Genomic DNA, 19,923 nt, shown 5'->3' on the forward strand with positions numbered 1-19,923 from the left:
TGAATGCTCGTGGCCGTGCATTTACTATTATCATGATTCACTCCCCAAAAATACTCTATAAGGCCAGTTATAACATAGAAAAGAAGAGGAATTTAACTTGATAGCCCACATCTGAGCTGCTGTCTGAACTGCTGTCTGAACTGCTGTCTGAGCTGGGGCTGCTCGATTATGGCAAAAATCATAATCACGATTATTTAATACTTATACTAATATTTAATTACTCATTGGACCTCATTCACCAACATTGTCTTACGTTTTCTCTTACGACAACCTCCTAAGGGAAAGCCTACGACGGTTTCCCCCGTATTCATCAACGCGTGGAGAGGTTGTCTTAAGTTGCCAAAATGATCGCAGCTGCGATCCCAGAATCAAGTACGTCACTCATTCACAAACTGGAAGCGCGTTCTCGTACACCTGAATTTGCATACGGACACGCCCCGCCAGCTCCTTATAAGGCGCGGGCTGTGTGAAAAACTTAAGCGAGAGGCGAGATTAGATAAAAATGTATTGTCATCATACAGCACACTATAGCTATATAGTGGAATAGACTGTATTAATATTCCATATTTATACCGTCTTGTTGCACGCTCGTGGCCACCTGCCTCAGCGCACACACACACACACACAAACACACACACACACACACACACACACACACACAAAGGCCGCCACAGAGTCGGGTGTACTGTGAGCGGACCAGACTCCGCGTCGCACACCGGTGTCACACAAAAGGCTGCTCGGCGTGTTGGTTGACATCGACCTGCATTAAATGTAGTAAACTGGCATGAAAAATTTAGGAAATTGGTAAGCGGTGGTACGCTTGACTATGAAACGATTACGGACATGCAGCGTGGAGTCCGGTCCGCTCACAGTACACCGACTATGTGGCGGCCTTAAGATGTCACGCGAAGATGTGTACTGTACATACTGTACTTACTACTATAGGGCAGCGCATACAGTATCTGCGATCTCCTAATAAAACAAGTCATTAGAATAATATAAGCCTACTGTTAATTTATTACGTGTGTGTGCGCCAGGCAGGTGGCCAGGAGTGCGCTACAATACGGTATAAATATGGAATATTAATAGTCTATTCCACTATAGCTATATCCACGCAATTCGGTTTAGTTCTTATTTATATATCCACTGTCATTTGCAGTGTTGGTGTAGTGCTTGTATTTATTTTCAGACGTCACAACGCCTCTTGAGGCATGACTGTAAATGTAAAAATAATATATATATATTGTCGTATTTATTATTATGATAATTTAATTCCAAGGATGTCTGTAGAGTTGACGTGAATGCAATCACCATGATTCCTCCCAAATAAAGTCCTTAACACTTTCTCCGCCAAAAACGCTGTACAGCGTTATTGGCCGCCATGCGTTGAGCGCCAGACCTCGCTGTACAGCGTTATTGAGATCAATATTAAAAAAATTTCGCCATGGCATTCATAATTCATATATACACCCACGACGCTGCAGCTGGACCCTATAGGTGACGGCAACGACGGCTCAATACCGCCGCCTGGTGGATGATCGGGCGAATTACACTCACCTACAGGATATGGCTGATGTGCGTCGATTAAACTCATCCGGCCGTCAGATATCGTTGCATGACTCCCGACAGACACAATGTACATAATGGATCGCTTTCTAAACTTAATAATCGATATGATTTTGGCGTTTATTGCGACATACAAACCGGAAATGGACCTAGACGATCGGCGTCGTATACCTGGGATCTTTCACCGCCAGCCTCTTTGACCCACGGTAAGAGGAATATAACGTTATTTTCAACCCAATTGTGAGTTTCCTTGTGAGCAAACCGATCTGATCAATATATCACCCAACCTACATAAAGCATTTACTGATGATCGGGGAATTATAAACGACCCCCCCCCCCCCCTTTCCTCCACGCATGATGAAGCATAACGTATACCGATCATATACAGTTGAATTTTTTTAATATAGCGTGTATAGGGAAGAAACGGCAATCGATAATCTATATATGCGTTTAGGCCGCGTCTATGCTTTAGGCAACTGGCTTGTCCTTCCGCGTTGCTCTGATTGGCCACTGATCTACGCTAGTTTCGCCCCTACGCTGGTATGAGCGCGCGCATGCGCATGAGCCTAGATAATAATAATAATAATGCGCGAGCCCTCGCACACACGCAGGTTTTGCCCCCACACCGGTAGACAATAATAATAATGCGAGAGCCCTCGCACACACGCAGGTTTTGCCCCCACGCCGGTAGATAATAATAATTATAATAATACTTAGAATAATAATAAACGCACGCAATTGGCACAAGTGTAAATTATGCATTCGTCACTCAGTTTTAACAACACTTAGCTCAACTTGAGCCTATGGTCACAAGTTCGAATCACTCTTGGTTCAATTTTTTTTCTTTTTTTATGTTTAATTAATTTATCATCTCTCTATATTAACGTAACTAGCTATTCATATCAATCGAAATAACGTTCATCTCTCTATATTAACGTAACTAGCTATTCATATCAATTGAAATAACGTATTGTATTGTTTTCATCTCTCTATATTAACGTGATTCCCATCAACACTGTGGCTGAATAATGAAGCCCAAAGTCGCGTCACGCGCAAGAGCATATTACCTATGTGTTGATGGAATCACGTTAATATAGAGAGATGAAAACAATACAATACGTTATTTCAATTGATATGAATAGCTAGTTACGTTAATATAGAGATGAACGTTATTTCGATTGATATGAATAGCTAGTTACGTTAATATAGAGAGATGATAAATTTATTAAACGTTGAATTCTTTTTTTTCCAATGTTAAAACTGAGTGACGAATGCATAATTTACACTTGTGCCAATTGCGTGCGTTTGTCTAAGTATTATTATTATTATTATTATTATTATTATTATTATTATTATTGTCTACCGGCGTGGGGGCAAAACCTGCGTGTGTGCGAGGTCTCGCGCATTATTATTATTATTATCTAGGCTCATGCGCTCGCTCATACGGGCGTAGGGGCGAAACTAGCGTAGATCAGTGGCCAATCAGAGCAACGCGGAAGGACAAGCCAGTTGCCTAAAGCATAGACGCGTTTAGGCCTATAACTCACGTTCTAGGAATTACTGCAGAAAACGATAAAAACATACTTATATTCTAGAAGATATTTTTGTATGAATGTATGAATGAAAAAGTATAACGTTCCCACATCCTGAACGATAGATAATCGATGTTGAATGGGCCATAGTAATGTCAATATAGCAATACAATTTTACAAGTTATAGCCCTGCAAAGACGGTAAACATCTCCATAGGCTTACAGTGGTGGCAGACTGGGTATATTGATGGGTATAACCAATGGCGGGGAATGTGTTAAGAACACGGCGCACACCAGTCTGTCCGACTTACAGCGCTCCTAAATCCTGCTCTTAGCTAAGAGCGAATCCCAGAGAAGGGACCGTTCGTGAATCTCAAAATCGTCCCGAAAAGATCTTAAGTGGAGCTACGACAAAATTTGTTCTTAACTTTTGTCTTAAGTCCGTTGGTGAATGAGACCGGTTGACTTTGGAAATATTTCAATTATAAAATCATATTTATTGAACTTTTAAATAAAAACCTGTCTTCTAACACATTAATTGTTATTGGCCGCCATGCGTTGAGTGCCAAACAACGAGTAAACTCGTTTTTGGGATCGTTATTTAATTTTTTAGCCATGGCATTCATAATTCATCCAGCCTCCCTCCGGGAGCCAGCTGGACCCTGTCTGATATTGCAACGCCTCAATACCGCCGCCTGGTGGATTTCGGGCGAGTTACACTCCACTCTAAACCGGAAGTGGGGCTCTGTGCATCAGGGGAAAAGCTCCGCCAGAGATAAGTTGTTACGTGGATCAATATACACACTCGAGTGCATGGGATCGCTTTCGAGACGCAAGAATCAATATGCTTTTGGCATTTATTGCATCATACAAACGGAAAATGGATCTAGCAGATCGACGTCAAATAATTGGAATATTTTTCCTCCAGTCTCATCGGCACAGGTAAGAGGAACCTAACGTTATTTCCAGCTCGATTGTCCATTTATTTCATTGCAATCTGTCCGATCAACATATGGTGTCTTACTAAAGAAAGCCGTTACTGACAATCAAGGAATCATAAACGACCCCCCCCCCCCCTTTCCTTCATGCATGATGGAGCATAATGTATAGCGATCATATGCATTTTAAATTTTTAATATAGCGTGTATAGGGACGAAACGCCAATCGATAATTATAATACGCGCCGGGGCTTATAGCGCACGTTCTAGGAATTACTGTTATACAGTCTAAAAACATACTTATATTCGCGACGGTACACACAGGACAATGTATGAATGGAAAAATATAACGTTCCCACATCCTGAACGATAGATACCCGATGTTGAATGGGCCATAGTAATGTCGATATAGCTATAATATTTAAAAAGTTATAGCCCTGCAAAGAAGGTGAGCCACTCCATAGGGTTACAGTGCTGGCAGAGGGTGGTAAAGATGGGCATAATGCATGGCACCCAATGTGTTAACACATTGAGTGCCACCCCTTCCGTGCCGCCCATTAAACCCATGTAAACATAGTTGTAGTTTGTAGAGCTAAACCTATATTTTATAGTATAGCTATGGGTATAATAACGCCCTCGAGTCTCAGTGAGCTGCTTCTGGTCAACGTGCAAAAAAACTATTATTTTTTCATCCGTACATTTCCGTTTTATACCGTTTTGAATATGAACATAGTCCGGCCGCTTCTGAGCAATTCCAGGGAAAAGACACGAAAACAGCGTTTTTGTGTAATTCAATAAACATGCTTAAATTTTTCGCCTGATTATTGGATCTTCCTGAAATCAACGATAGATCATCATTATTATCCTTCGTCGTGCACGCATGCAATGTGATTTAGACCGGCGCGGCAACCCAACGGCAAACAGCCATACACATAAAACACAGATAGCTTCAATAGCTGTAGAAATAAATATCAGATCAACGCAAGCTTTCATATTATGGTGTCCATACCTGGTCTCTGAAGTAATGCAAAAAAAAGAATCCAATAATCTCATCGCCATTCCAGTTATCCACAGCGATCCTGTCTCCGACGTTGTTGGGCATTGCACTTCAACGGGCGGGCGGGGTCAGTAGTCCAAACCATCCCTACAAGCGTGTGTTTTGCCGGAGTGTTTAGGACCCGCCCCCACGCTGCAGCTCGGTAGCGAAAATAAACGAACCCGTTTCTAACGGGGTGCAATAATGCCGGAAGGCGTTAGAGGGCGGTATAAGACCGTCTGCCAGCTCAGACACACTCAGAACAGTATGCACAAGGTGCCCCGCTGAATTATGAATGGCAATAGCGAATAAAATAAATACCGTGACAGAAACGTAGATCTACGCGATCGGGCGACAGAACCGTAGATCTACGTTTTTTTGGCAATCAATGTGTTAACATATAAATGTCCGGTTGCATTATTTGGCCCAAGGCTTTCCACCTGTGCTACATTTCCTTTTTGTAGTACAGGGGATTTTTAGGCACCCCTCCCTGTACTACAGTATATGAATGTATTCCATGTAGGGATGTAACAATGCATCGTAATGCATCGATCCTAAGGTGACGATTCAACTGCATCGATTTGAAAATGTTAGAATCGATTTTCTTTTATATATATATATTTTTTTTGTATTGACCTATAGTCCATTCATGCTGAGTGAATCAGTTCCCCCAGCCACATTTGTGTATTCAAAATATTTTGGGGAATTAACTGATCGAATTGAATCGTGGTCAAATGAAGAGATTTCATGATTCATTGAATCGTTGCCTGAAGAATCGTAATCGAATCGAATCGTTGTGGGTTCAAATATTTACACCCCTAATTCCATGTGAATAATAATGTGTGTTGTACCTGATGTGTGTGGCATGTAATGAAATCAAACTCGGGCCTCTTCTTGATGTTTTAAGCAGCGTCTACGTGGAGGTGTCACCTGGTAAGCAACGTGCTGCAACTCCAGACATATCTTCTCGCTATAGTGACTAGTTAATCTCAAACCCTACCCTCTTTCCTTGATCCTCCAATCACAACTTTCGCTTGCCTAGAGTGGCAGGTGTCAGCTCAGTCTAGCAGTGTGTGTGGTCTCCGTGGTGATGGAGTGCATCAGTAGAGCAGTATGTCACAGCTGTCTGATGGTACATGGATTCAATCAAAGGGGAGAATATGCCACTGTTTTTTTTTTGCCCATTCTGTCTTATTCCCGGGCCTGGCAGCAGACGCTGCATGTAGAATTCCCCTTGAAATATTCATTTGAAAAGAAAATGTTAATTTAATCCACATCTTGCATACAGTAAAATACAACATCCACATTATCCTTAAAGGCCACATAAAATCAAAATAGATGTTTTAAGTTATTTTATCACATTATGTCTTGCACTGACCGTCACCTATACGCCAGTATCTGTACCTACAATGTCAAAAAAGTTATTTTGTAGGTTTGATAGTCATCCTGCACTTGGGGGCCTATACTAATTTTGCATCCAATGAAATGCTTTCTAGAATGACATTTACAGCACATTGTAACTAGGCTTCTTTAACTAAATGCAGAGTTTGCACAAGGTCCTTGAAGTGCTTAAAGTGCTTGGAGGCCTGGAATTCCTTGAAAACCGCCAATTTTTTAACAAGGTTCTTAAACAGTCCTTGGAATTCAAATCAACCATTCACATTGAAAGTTTTGTTCATCCATAATAAAATAGTTCTGAATCAAGAAATTGCATTGCATAAATATTCAGATTTGTTTCCCCCCAAAAGAAAACGCATTTAAAAGTGAATTGGATCCTTTTAAATTCCCCTTTAAAATAAAAAAAAATTGTGCTTGGAAAAGTGCTTGAAAGTACTTTAATTTCATTTTGCAATGTCTGTGGGAACCCTGTAAATTGAACAAATGTTCAATGTTAGCTTGCTAGCTAACATTACTAATGTTGTGTAGCATTGCTAACATACATTGCTAACTAATGTGGGTCAACCATATTACACATTCTACGCTATTGGTTACTGTAAACGCCAATCAATATCCACAACAAGTCCCTCCCTCTAGATTCTTGGATAAGTAATGTGGAATCTAATAGTATTCTGCTAGCTCTTTCATGGGGACTAAAGGGCCCTTTTGCCAATTCTCAACCTTGATCCACATCCCCCCCCCCCCCCCCCCCCCCAAGAAATATTCCACCGGGTGATGTAAGGCACCTCGTGAACTGCAGACGCTTTGGCTGAATCCATGGACTTATTATTATTATTATTATTATTATTATTATTATTATTATTATTATTATTATTATTATTATTATTATTATTATTATTATTATTATTATTATTATAATATATTATTATTATTATTATTATTATTATTATTATTATTATACGATAATAAACTCAGATTTCCCTATCATTGTTGTCTGTGGTAGGCAGTGGTGCAATGCTTTTATTTTGAAAGATGTGTTCCTGTGTGAGGTCACTGGTGTGACAACACATATCCCCCTGCGGTCCTTATTGTTTACATGTGTGGTTTCCTGTGCTTTTTGACACAACTTCCTTGTCCTTTTTTTTCCTTTTTCAACAAAATTGGAGTTGACTTCAAATGTGTTTAACTGACTGTTTGTACTGCAACATATCCTCAAGTGTGTGAGTGTGTTCTGTCTCTCCAGCCCAGGAAAGACCTCCACTTCCTCATGGAGACCAACAATGAGTACAAAGGTCTTCTTGGCTGCTTCCCTGACACCATTGGAGTGCACAAGGTACCTCCTCTCTAACAGAAACAAAAGTACTTTAGGGCAAGTTCTTAATTGGCTGCTTGGCCTAAAACAATGTATCCCCAGCTGGCTGGTTTTCATATTTCTGTCATCCTTTTGCACCCTGGGCAGCAAAACAAACTGCGTTATCCGTCTCTTTAGCTGCGACCAGAAGATCTATTAACCGTATTCACACTGCGGCTTTGCTCTTTTGTCATGCTCAGGTTGGGTTCCTTTTCCACCCTGTTCCCACCCAAGGAAAGGAACCTATACCTTGAGCATGAGGAAAGGAACCCAAACCCAAGCATATGGCATAAGAGCAAAATGGCCTCTTTGTTGTTCCATAAAAGTGTCCCACCGTCTAGTGGCCACAGTTTTCACCCTAGGAGCCTGAGATTTGGCATGGAGCTCAAGTGTTTGTGTGAATGCGTGGATGTATATTGTATATTCCTCTTTACTTACTTTTTACTTACTTTATTACTTACTTTTTTACTGTATGAAGCACACTCGCAGGGGCTCATACAGAACCAAGCATTTCACCGTAAAGTATGTGTATCTTATTGTGATAATTAATAAACAAACTTGAACGTATGTGGTCACAGCTGTTGCGGATGTGCGCTTGCTCAGTTATAATTGTAAGCAGGGGTTTCATATCAGAATGAGAATGATACATCTTTGTTTTCCATATTTTGTGCTGCCTGCTACGTATTGGCGAAATAAGTATAGCTGTTTCTCTTTTCTACATGGAAACGAACATACCTGGAACGAATGGATATTAATGAACCTCTGTTGATAAAACACACCTTTTCTCAAGTAGGCCAAGGGGAACAGTCTTAATATTTACCCTACAATATTTATTGAGCATGGTTTCTTATAAATGTCTTAAAAACACAGGAACAGAAGCTAGGCAGATCAGAGTATCGTAAACTATGATTGTCAGCTGCTGTATATTTGCTGTGAGACACATAACCAAAGTTTGTTATTACAGCTATAGAGACTGCGTGATCCTGTGCCTACTGGAGGGATCTGAAGTGTGTTTTTAATTCTTCCAGGCAGCCATGGACAAGGTGAAGGAGGGCGACAAGCTGGTGGCCACCAATAAAATCACCACTCAGGACAAAGCCACCATGGCTAAACGTGTGAGCACCATGTCCTACTCACTACAAGGTAAAGTCACCATGTCTTACTCACTACAAGGTAGGGCTGTACCGAATGTCATTTTTTAACATTCGAAGCTTCTATTGAAGTATTCGAACAAAGCTTCGAATGTCTGTCGTCATATTTTATGACTTAATCCAATTTTTTTTTTTTTTTTATATCCTCAAACTAAATCCTCAATTTGAATAAAGTGATTCACCTGATTAAATTAGTATTTCTTTTTATTAAATTAACTTTCTTTAATGAATATAACTCATCAGTTTCGTCAACATAAATAATCCAATAAGGGCACAGTTGGTACAAAAGTGATGGTGACGTCTTGATGGAGCGCCAAGCAGATGCAGATAGGCTACATCATTTATGATAAATGTTTTATTTAAATTTTTATGACTAGTCATAGTCATATACTATAATAGTATAATACTATAATATTAGTGTAGCCTAATCTTTATCTGCAACTGTGAATAAAACCCCATTAGTTTAAACAATGAATAAGACACATAAAAAAAAGATATTTATAAAAAAAAAAAAACATTCGGTACAGCCCTACTACAAGGTAACGTCACCATGGCTAAACGTGTCGGCAGCATGTCTTGTGTTTTTGTGCTTTGCCACACCAAACCATGCACCATAATCACAACTTTGCTCATGTCGTGTTATCATATTATCTGATTAACGGATTTCCTCTCTTTCACACCTCTACAGCTGAGATGAACCACTTCCACAGCAACCGTATCTACGACTACAACAGAGTCATGCAGCTGTATCTCGAGGAGCAAGTCAAGTTTTATGAGACGGTAACGATACCATCAGCATTTAATTGTCTACCCCCTCCCGCCCATCGTTGACTCATTGATTTGTGGGGAGACATTATACTGTAGCTAGGTGATCCGGTACCAATCCGATCAATTACTTTCACTGAATAGTATAGACTTAGACCTTTTTAGTTTGGTATCATCTGACAGAGTTTTTGCATTAGGGACATACCAATATAGTTTTAGCCTCGTATCATCCCAGTATCCCAGTATCTGCACAACCCTATCTCTAACCATGATATGACACCAGGTCATTAATGTTTTCCTAACCATAATATGACATCAGGTCGTTAATGTTTTCCTAACCATAATATGACATCAGGAAGTTAATGTTTTCCTAACCATAATATGACATCAGGAAGTTAGGATGTTTTCTCTCAGCAGCCCCAGTCTCTTTAGGGCTTGGATCCACCTGCCGCATATTTCTGGGCGCAAGCGTCTTTTGTCAATTGTTCCCAATGAGGACAGAGCGTATGCGGCCGCATGCTGCCGCCTATAGGAAATGCGCTGCAGTCGGCTTCTTTTTTCAGCGCCTTTCAGTTTTTTTGTGCGGCCGCACCCAGCGTTTAAAGTTGAAACTTTCTGAACTTTTCAGAGTGATGAGCTGAGCGCATTTCAGACAACCAATCACAGCCTATCATATCTACCACTCTGTTTGTAACCTGACACCGGAGTTGCCTGCCTGTCTACCCACAAGAGACGGCACAAATACACTAATAACCAGTGATGCCACAGATTACTTGTAAAAGTAATCTGATTACTGATTACTGATTACTCCTTTAAAAAGTAATCTAAGTTACTTTACTGATTACTTGATTATCAGAGTAACTTAGTTACTTTGAAAGTAACTAGGTTACGAAGTCGTCGTCGTTCCCCCAACAGTTTTTTTTAAACGCTTTATTGAAAGTGCATAAATTGTTTTTAACTTGTTTCTCTGCACATAACGTAAATTGTTAAACTAGTGCTTCAGCTTCTGTACCATCAAGTATGGTAAAGCAACAGTCTATGATGCTCACAGCATTAGAGCAGCCAGCCAGTGGTTTTACAAAACCAGTGTATCACATCTAACAAATGCAGGCTGAACTATTCAATTATATCAACTGTAACTATTAAATTGTTTTTATAAATGTCTCTCTATAAACATACAATCAGTCTCGCTTTAACATGTAAATTAACTGTAAATCTGGCAAATAAGAGCTTTTGCTCTGCCACCATCAAATATACATTAATCAAAAGGGAAAGAAACAATCTCTCTCTTTGCTGTTTGGCTGGTGGACCTCCGAGTCCTCCTGTACCTAGTCGAAGCGTCGGCTAGTGTTGTGATTCCAGATGCTTTCAATGCAATTGGATGTGCTGTTTTTAGCGGTAGACAGTATTTTGTTTCCTCCGCATATGAATGTTTTTTTCACCCGGCTTAGCTGACACAAACGTGAAGTAGTGACTGAGGCTACGTTTAGACGAGCGTTTTGGGATGGAAGTCTGAACAGAAACCGCAAAAGTCGTCTTGCGGTTTCACTTTTAATTTTGCGTTTAGACAAGCATTTTGGGGTGGAATTCTCTGTGCAGACGAGGCTGTAACGACGGAGCCCTGCTGTCACACGATTGGCGCATATGTCACATGACGTGCTGTGAAGACCCGCCCTACTCTGCCTCTGATTCGCAGACTGTGGATGGGGAATGTGATTGGACCAAAGCAGAGTCACTCACAAACAGAGGGTCCAGTCACGCCGCGGGACACATTCTTGTGTAACCCTTTCACTGCCACACGACGTCACTCCCAAATAAGAAAAACAGCTCAAAATGTATTTTTGACTGTCGAAAACGAAATAAAATACTGCATTCCGCCTGCATTATGAATTTATGATGAGATAGTAACGAAATAGTAACGCACAGCCACTTGGACAAGTAACTGCAATCAGATTACTGGCTTTTAAAGATTAACGCGTTAGATTACTATTTTCGGGGGAAAGTAATCAGATTACAATAACGCGTTACTTAGTAACGCGTTACTGGCATCACTGCTAATAACTACACGAATACACTAATAAAAAGCTAATAAAAAGCAAAGGGCAAACTGTGGTGTCAGGCAATAACTATATATATAATTAATATACAATAAAGTGTATTAAAATATGCTATGTGCAAAACCGCAGCAGTAAAATACGATAAAAAGATGGCTGTCGCTAGATTTCTTTCTCTCTGTCATCTTGCTACAAGATGCGCTTCATCCCAAAACTACCGGCGCACTGCCAGCGTTTTTCAGCTGGAAATGTGAGTTAGGTGGACGCATGCCCTTACTCAGTCTGTTGTTCTTCTCCCCCCTCCTCCTCCTCCTCCTCCTCCTCCTCCTCCTCCTCCATCTTCTCCACCTCTTTTCAGATCGCTGCCAAACTAAGACAAGCACACAGTCAGTTCACCACCATGTAGAAGACATGGCCATCGCTCTCGAGCTGCAGGATGAATGAATGAAGCCCGCTTGACATCCAAAACATCCCTCCTCTCTCCCAGTTCACCTAGTCATGCCTTTCCACAGTTGTCATTTTAACAACTATTATTCGATTATAATCACATATCGCTCGCCCGCCAAGATGCCCGCCACGATGATGCCATCGAATACTACGAATACACTTTAATCTCTCTCATCTCTCTCTCTCTCTCTCTCTCTCTCTCTCTCTCTCTCTCTCTCTCTCTCTCTCGCTCTCTCGCTCTCACCTTGTTTCTCTTTTAGCATTCAGTGTCATTTATCATTTTAGCAGCTACTATTCAGTGTTACTGACGCCAGCTGTTTTTGTACTCATTTTAAGAAGTTAATAAACGAGCGTAAATAACGGGAAAGAGTTGGAACACCGGTGCTTGATAATCAGGCTGCGACGGTCGCCTAACCTGAATTGTATAACGGGGGACAACTGCCTGTTAATCACAAAGTAAACACTGATGTTTTGCGGTTTACGCGTCGATCAATTATCCAGACTATCCATAACTCCAGATACAAAAAAAATTCCTTCTAAATGCTGGGGCGTTATGCATATTTTTAAAAATTATTTTATATAACACACAGATGATGGGACTATGGTTTATACACATAGCCAAACAGACACACACGGATAGATGCTTGTAGTGCAGCATTCCACTGCATTCATGATGTCTCACTCAAGCAGCCTCAAGAGAGTTGACGGTGAGAGAACGAGTTTGTTTGTTTGTTTGTATGTTGTCGTGCGCGTGTCCGTACACTGCTGGCAGTGCCTTGCCCCCCCTTTCGTCCCTTCACCCCTTCAGTCGCTACCACAAAGCCCTGCCCCCCTTCCTATCGATGTGCGTTGTTGTCTTTGTTATGGGAGGGATGCTGGTTTCCTCCTCTCCCCCACTGCCCCGCAGACCGTGACACTTTACTTTGAGACGCCTAGGAAGGTGGGGGTGGATATCCTTTACAAAAAGCCCAAATCATAATGTAACTCGGGGGGGCATCAAGGGCTTGTGTTTGTACGCCTTGTATATTGAAGCCAAATGTCAGCTTACAGGGAACAAAATACCTCCCAGTCAGCGCCAAACACAGCAGCTCTGTCCCAACACTCTCGCAAGAATAGTGTCCTCCTTGTTTCCTTCCCTTTTTACATGCGAGATCGCGGAAGGTCTGCGCGAATAGCTGTACGTCTGAGATGCAGGGAGAGGAGTTTGGGATAGAGACACAATATTTCTACGCCCCCGCTTTTTGCTTTTTCACAGTGAAATTTTGAAATCATTCTTTTTCTTTTTTTTTTGTTCACCTGATAAATACAAATATATATATATATATTCTATCGGATGCATGTGCTTTATGGTTGTTTGAGATACTATTTTATGTATAGATAAAATATTTGCAATACTATGTCACTCAAAGAGAAGATACTAAATAATTCTGTTCCGATTTATTAAACACTGATTTGTACTCATTGTGACTGCACGTTTGTGTTTTGTTTCTGTGTGTGTGCGGGGGGGGGGGGGGGGGGGGGGGTTGTGTGTGTGTGTCCAATAAATCATGTCTTGTTCTGCGTATCTGAGTGTGTATACACACACACACACAAACACAGCAGGGTCATTATTCCCCTTTGGCAGATCTCCGCGTGGAGACGGGTTGGAATGAGTGTGCAGTCTGTGTACGGAGCGTCAATGGGCGTGTTTGTGCCCACTTGGACACTCGGAGGGCCATTCATGAAGGAGCCTTTTCAGCCAACGTCTGAATCTGACATCACTGGACATGGAGTCTCTTAACCCTTTCACTACGACAATACAGAATGTTAACCCTTTCACTGCTACACGACAAAGGGTTAATAACCTTTTCACTACCACACTACAGTTAAACCGTCTAGTGTGGTAGTGAAAGGTTAACCTGTAGTGTGGTAGTGAAAGGGTTAAGTCTATTAAATGTGGGGCTGCTACTGTCAACTTTCAGTCTGTTTATGGTTTTGATATGTAGTCTTGTGAGCTAAAATATTCTGTGGGCCCACAAAATCACTCTCCCGTTCATTTGTAGTTTAGTTATCAGTAAACTTAATTTCTTAATTCAACAGTATTAATTTCTTAATTCAACAGTATTAATTTCTTAATTCAACAGTTCTAAATAATCAAATGTAGATACTTCACATTAAATAACACTTACGTTCTCAACCTTCTTTGCTCGAGACCACCCACCCACCCACACACAGGCGAACACAAACTATTATTAATGTTCCCCTTTCAAGTTGTTTCACCTCATTCGTTATTAGTGGAAGAGGCCTAGAGGCTGACACATTCTTTATTTCTCAAAAAAAAAAAAAAAACGAGTAGTTATATAACGTACAGCTTTGACCTTCTCTATTAGTCATCCTGTGACCGCCACAACATCTCCTCGTGACACCCTGACAGGTCCCGATCCCTAGGTTGTGAACCAATGCTTCCCTTGCTGGTTCCCAACCTTTGTTTGTTTCTTTCTTCTTTTTGGCAAGTGACCCTGTGTTGAAGTCAGGGGATTTGTGTGACCATTTTAATATACAGGTGCAGCTCAATACATTTGAATATCGTGGAAAAGTACATTTATTTCGCTGCATTGATGCAGTAATTTGTGCAAAAGGAGCCCCAACTAAGTACTGAGTGAACATACTTTTCAGTAGGCCGACATTTCTATATAAATTTTTTTTTATTCGATTGGTCTTATGTAATTTTCTGAGATACTGAATTTGGGGTTTTCATGAGCTGTAAACCATAATTATCGAAATTAAAACAAATAAAGGCTTGGAATATTTTACTTTGTGTGTAATGAATCTATAATCTGAGAGTTTCGCTTTTTGAATTTAATCACTGAAATATATGAACTTTTCCACAATATTCAAATTTATTGTTGAGTTGAGTCTGTCCTTTTGTATGGCAGTGAATGCTGGACCTTGAAGCCCACCCTGCAGAAGTCCTTGGATGGGTGCTACACCAGAATGATGCGTGTGGTGCTCAACATCAACAGGGATGAGCATGTCACTAATGCAAACTTGTATGGGGGGGTGCTAAAGGTGAGCGATAAAGTGGCAGTCAGGAGAATGAGGCTGGCAGGTCACTGCCAGAGACACCATGAGATGCCAACCAGCAAACTTGTGCTGTGGGAACCAACACACGGGCATCGATCACGAGGACGTCCCACATTAACCTACGTGGACGTACTCCGGAGAGATGCGGGAACAGAAAGCACCGGCGAGCTAGCCAGATGCATGGAGGATCGGGATGACTGGAAGCACCGATGGAGGGCCCGTCCGAGGATGACCTAGATCAGACCTGGGCATTGTATGGCCCGCGGGATGATTCTGACCGGCCCGCGAAAGATTACATGATAATAAAAAAAAAAAAAAAAAATTAATATTTTTTTTCTTTTTTTTTTTACTTTTTTCTTTTCATGTCAACGTTCACACGCACAATATACGCTTAGGAGACATGCTCAGAAGATGTTGGTTCTCTTTGGATCCACCTACATTATGTGAACAGACATTCTCAGTCATGACGTTTACCAAGTCCAGGTACAGATCCTCTCACTGATGAACATCTGGCAGCTGTGCTTCACATCTCCACCTCAGACATGCAACCTGACTTTGATGGACTTGTTAAAGCTCAGCAGAGACTGGATTTCTCACACTGAATGAAAAAAAAGAACTGAAGAACACTAAAATGTGGAAATATAACAAGTGAAATGGGACACTTGATATTTTTTTTTATTTTTTTTTGCACAGTTCTGAAAACATTAAATGTATAATATAGGCATGTAAAGTAAAAAAGGCTACAAAACTGGGACACTTTTCTTTACACAGTTCAGTGATATGTCTTGTTTATTTTTGCTATAAGATGATGTGATGTCTTTAGAAAGCTAAGAAAATCCTTGTTTCAATAATATATGAAACTCAAAATACCTGTTGTTATTAATGTTTCACATTTTGTTTATAATTTTGGAAATAAATTATATTTGAATAAATGATATTTTTGAAAGCTAACCTCACCTTTTAATTGCCAAATAATAACATACACTCTTACCAGGGGTCAAAACAATGCCATTTACTGCTTTTTATATAGAAATAAAATGTATATTATGCATAATTGAGTTTGGAATTTTGGCCCGGCCCCCCAACATATTTTCAGTTGCTCATTCGGCCCCCTGGGAAAAATAATTGCCCACCCCTGACCTAGATAGATAGATAGAGCTGCACCTGTATATGAAAACCATGCGTTCATATTAATAAGAGAACCTACAGGGTAAAATACACAATGTTTAGTTGATCAGAAATGTTTTATTCAGCAGCTGCAAAAGCCTTTGGAAGTGTTCTTTTTTAAAATATTAACATACGTTTTTTGTTTGACTGAGAAATGGACCCCGTTTTAATATAAAAAGTTTAAGTTTGGGAAACGCCTGTTCTAAGACTACACAATCAACCGTACAGGTTATGTGCATATGATCCGTGCTCATATGATCCAGTGTTCTCTCTCCTGCATGTTCAGTTCCCGTCAACAGCGTCTCCTTTGGCTCGAGGTATTTCTCCCTTATCAGCACTTTGCTGTTATATTGACACATCTACGCCAACTCGGTAGAGGACTGTGGAATCCACTGGATATGACCAGGGGTGTAAAGTACTTGAGTAATTGTACTTTGTTACAATACTTAAGTACTATTATTATTATTATTATTATTATTATTATTATTATTATTATTATTATTATTATTATTATTATTATTATTATTATTATTATTATTATTATTATTATTATTATTATTATTATTATTGTATTATTACTATTATTATTATAGTTATATTAGGTTTGTATACTTGTACTCAATTACAGTTCAGAGAAAAAAAAACATACTTTTTACTCCTTACATTTTAAATGCAGACCTACAAAGTACAAATCTCGCAGGTCCAACCATTTTTATTCGTATATTTGTTTCTCTGGCCGAACTAATGTTAACGTTATTAATCCTGCGACCGCACTTTATTTAAAAACAGCCAGTCAAATCCCCATCAATGGAAAATTAACCCGCCCATACCCATGCTGCAGTGGAGGTTTCTCTATGACAACACGTGAAACACAAATTCACTCATAATTCATAATTATTATTAATTTACATATATATATATATATTTTTTTTTTAAATATTATTATTATTATTATTTTTTATTAGAAATGTTTTCATCTGTAAAAAAAAATTCCAGTGAATAATTTCTTTCTTCAAAAATGGCCAAAATTGACAGCTCTGAGCAGGCCTGCACTGCAGTAAATATTCGTGCAGATGGCTGCACAGGTTGACCCAGGATTAAATAAATAATAGCCAATCAAAATAGGCTATTAACGTCATCTAAGCACGGTCTGTGCATTTATACTCTTGCCATTGAATGGGGGATTGAATGATTGACAGCCTTGCAATCCAATACACGGAGGTTGAATGATTGACAACCTTCAAATCCAATCAGAGTTGCTGCATTGCACAGTCAAAACAGGTCCAGCTGCAGTTCCGTAGGTTAGGTTTAGCTGGTGCCAATCTCAAGTTTCTCAAGTTTCTTTATTAGTTGTCATACAGAAGTACAGAATACTTTTATACAAAATGTAACAGAAAGAAGCATTTTGTATAAAAGTATTCGGTACTTCTGTATGACAACTAATAAAGAAACTTGAGAAACTTGAGATTGGCCCCAGCTAAACCTAACCTACGGAACTGCAGCTGGACTGTTTTGACTGTGTAGGTATAGGCAGCATTGAAAGAGCTCGCTTTAGTTTAGTAAGCTGTACAGCTGTAACAACACAGTAGGGCAGGCTAAATTAAACTTTGCGCCAACATTAGGACCGAAGTATAAACCAGCAACTGAGCAACATGAAGAAAGCCTGCTTAGCCTGGACGCTAACGTGAGCTAACGTTAGCCAGCCGAATTGTTAAGAGAACAATACGTGTCCGTAACAGTAGTGTAGTTCTAACTTCACTCGGGAGACAAAAGCCAAACATCAATTTGATGCAACAAGCTGGCTCGCGATACACATGGCTATTGTTTACATTTTCTATGGGATTAATGCACGTGGCTCGACTCGGACTCGTCAGATGGAGAAGCTGCACTATTCAACGAAAGATGAGATTGATTGATTGATTGATTGAAAGATCGATCGAGATACCATCTTTATGGGTAAGTGTCTTGGCTTTGTCAGTTTGTGTAATGTTACTGTAACACTCCTCCTCTCTCCTCTCCTCTCCCTCTCCTTAATCAGAGTTTCCAACGCTATAGGTCTATATGACAGGCGTTGTACTCTTAAACAGTAATGTATATTTGTAGATCTGGTATGTCATAAATGTCTGGATGTAGCAGTACGGTCTATATCTCTGTATGTCATATATAGATGTAGCAGTACTGTATCTGTATGTCATGTTATGATGAATTGAAAATGGGGGACCCTGATGTAAACAAGACGAAAGTCTTTCTCTGGTCTGCATCCCCTTAACAATTGTGTGTATTGAGCCGTACTGTATTGTACCCATTCTGCAATCTGTTAAATAAAGTTTTCATTCATTCATTCATTCATTCATTCATTCATTCATTCATTCATTCATTCATTCATTCATTCATTCATTCATTCATTCATTGTCCTTGTGTTACATAAAACCCATCTGTGGCCTCGTGCAGAGGAAGGTGGTAGATATTCCAATGTACAGTTTTGCATACCATTGACTCAGAATGGTCTGTTTTATTGAAATCGTCACAGCAGTATAGTTTGTTTATACTTCAGAAGTATGATATTTAAACATGGTCCCCAAAATGAATGGAAGCGAATGAGGAGCCTGACACCTGGGAGGAATGGGGGTGTTGCAGCGTTGGGGATGTTTAAAAAATATAATTTAATATATAATATAATAATTTGTGCTTCACCTAAAAATTTGGTCAGCAGCCTCTACTGCCATGCTGATTGGTCCTTGTGCAAGACTAAAAAGCGGGGGTATCTTTGATTAAACACCTGCTATCAGAAGAATAGACAGTCAGAAAAAAGGTTTTTACTTTTTAACTTAGTACTTACTAAGAAACTTTTTTGACTTTTACTTGAGTAAGACTTTGAGACGGTACCCATACTTTCACTTAAGTATAATTTCTGGGTACTTTTTACACCCCTGGATATGATATCAGTTCAGAGTGAAGCCAGTGCACTGAACAAAAGAAGAAGGTATAGAGCAACAACCATATACGCTATTTTACATCGGTTTCATGGCATTTGTTTTTGCTTTACCAAGGTGAAGCATTCCGTCTGTATAGAAACATACAAGTATGACTGTAAGCTATAGATTCCTCTCTACCATCCTCTGTTCACACAGTCCACTGCTTGCCGATTGATCTTTAGTTACACTATGGGATAACACTCCTAGAGGTCAGAGGTCAAGGGGGTTGTCAAATTACAATTCAGTATTTTTAGGAGAAACCAATCGCTAAGATATACGTAGGACTTTTCATAGTATTAACAGCTTTTAGTATTCCATTAGTATGTAAAACATCTAATTCCACTGAGAAATCACATGTGACGTGATATTGAAAAGGAACCCACGCTTGAGCGCTGGCACCTGAAAGTCTCTCTCACTTTTAATCACCATGGCTACATTCTTATTTCACTTCTAGTGATGTACAGTAATAAGAAGAATAGAT

The 19,923-nt window shown here is 39.9% G+C and overlaps 1 protein-coding gene across 2 annotated transcripts in view; it reads left to right on the top strand.

Annotated features, from left to right (window-relative positions):
* The window catches only part of snx9b (sorting nexin 9b), a 64,550-nt gene extending 50,846 nt beyond the window's left edge, over window positions 1–13,704 (top strand). For both annotated transcript variants that reach the window (XM_084330087.1, XM_084330088.1), the window contains 4 exons: window positions 7,713–7,802; window positions 8,849–8,963; window positions 9,660–9,751; window positions 12,149–13,704. In XM_084330087.1, the coding sequence (XP_084186213.1) occupies window positions 7,713–7,802; window positions 8,849–8,963; window positions 9,660–9,751; window positions 12,149–12,196 (345 nt within the window). In that variant the 3' untranslated portion in view covers window positions 12,197–13,704. The remainder of the gene's footprint in view (window positions 1–7,712; window positions 7,803–8,848; window positions 8,964–9,659; window positions 9,752–12,148) is intronic.
* The last annotated feature ends 6,219 nt before the right edge of the window (window positions 13,705–19,923 follow it).

Source organism: Notolepis coatsorum, assembly GCF_963971535.1.
Source record: "Notolepis coatsorum genome assembly, chromosome: 15".
NCBI lineage: Eukaryota > Metazoa > Chordata > Actinopteri > Aulopiformes > Paralepididae > Notolepis > Notolepis coatsorum.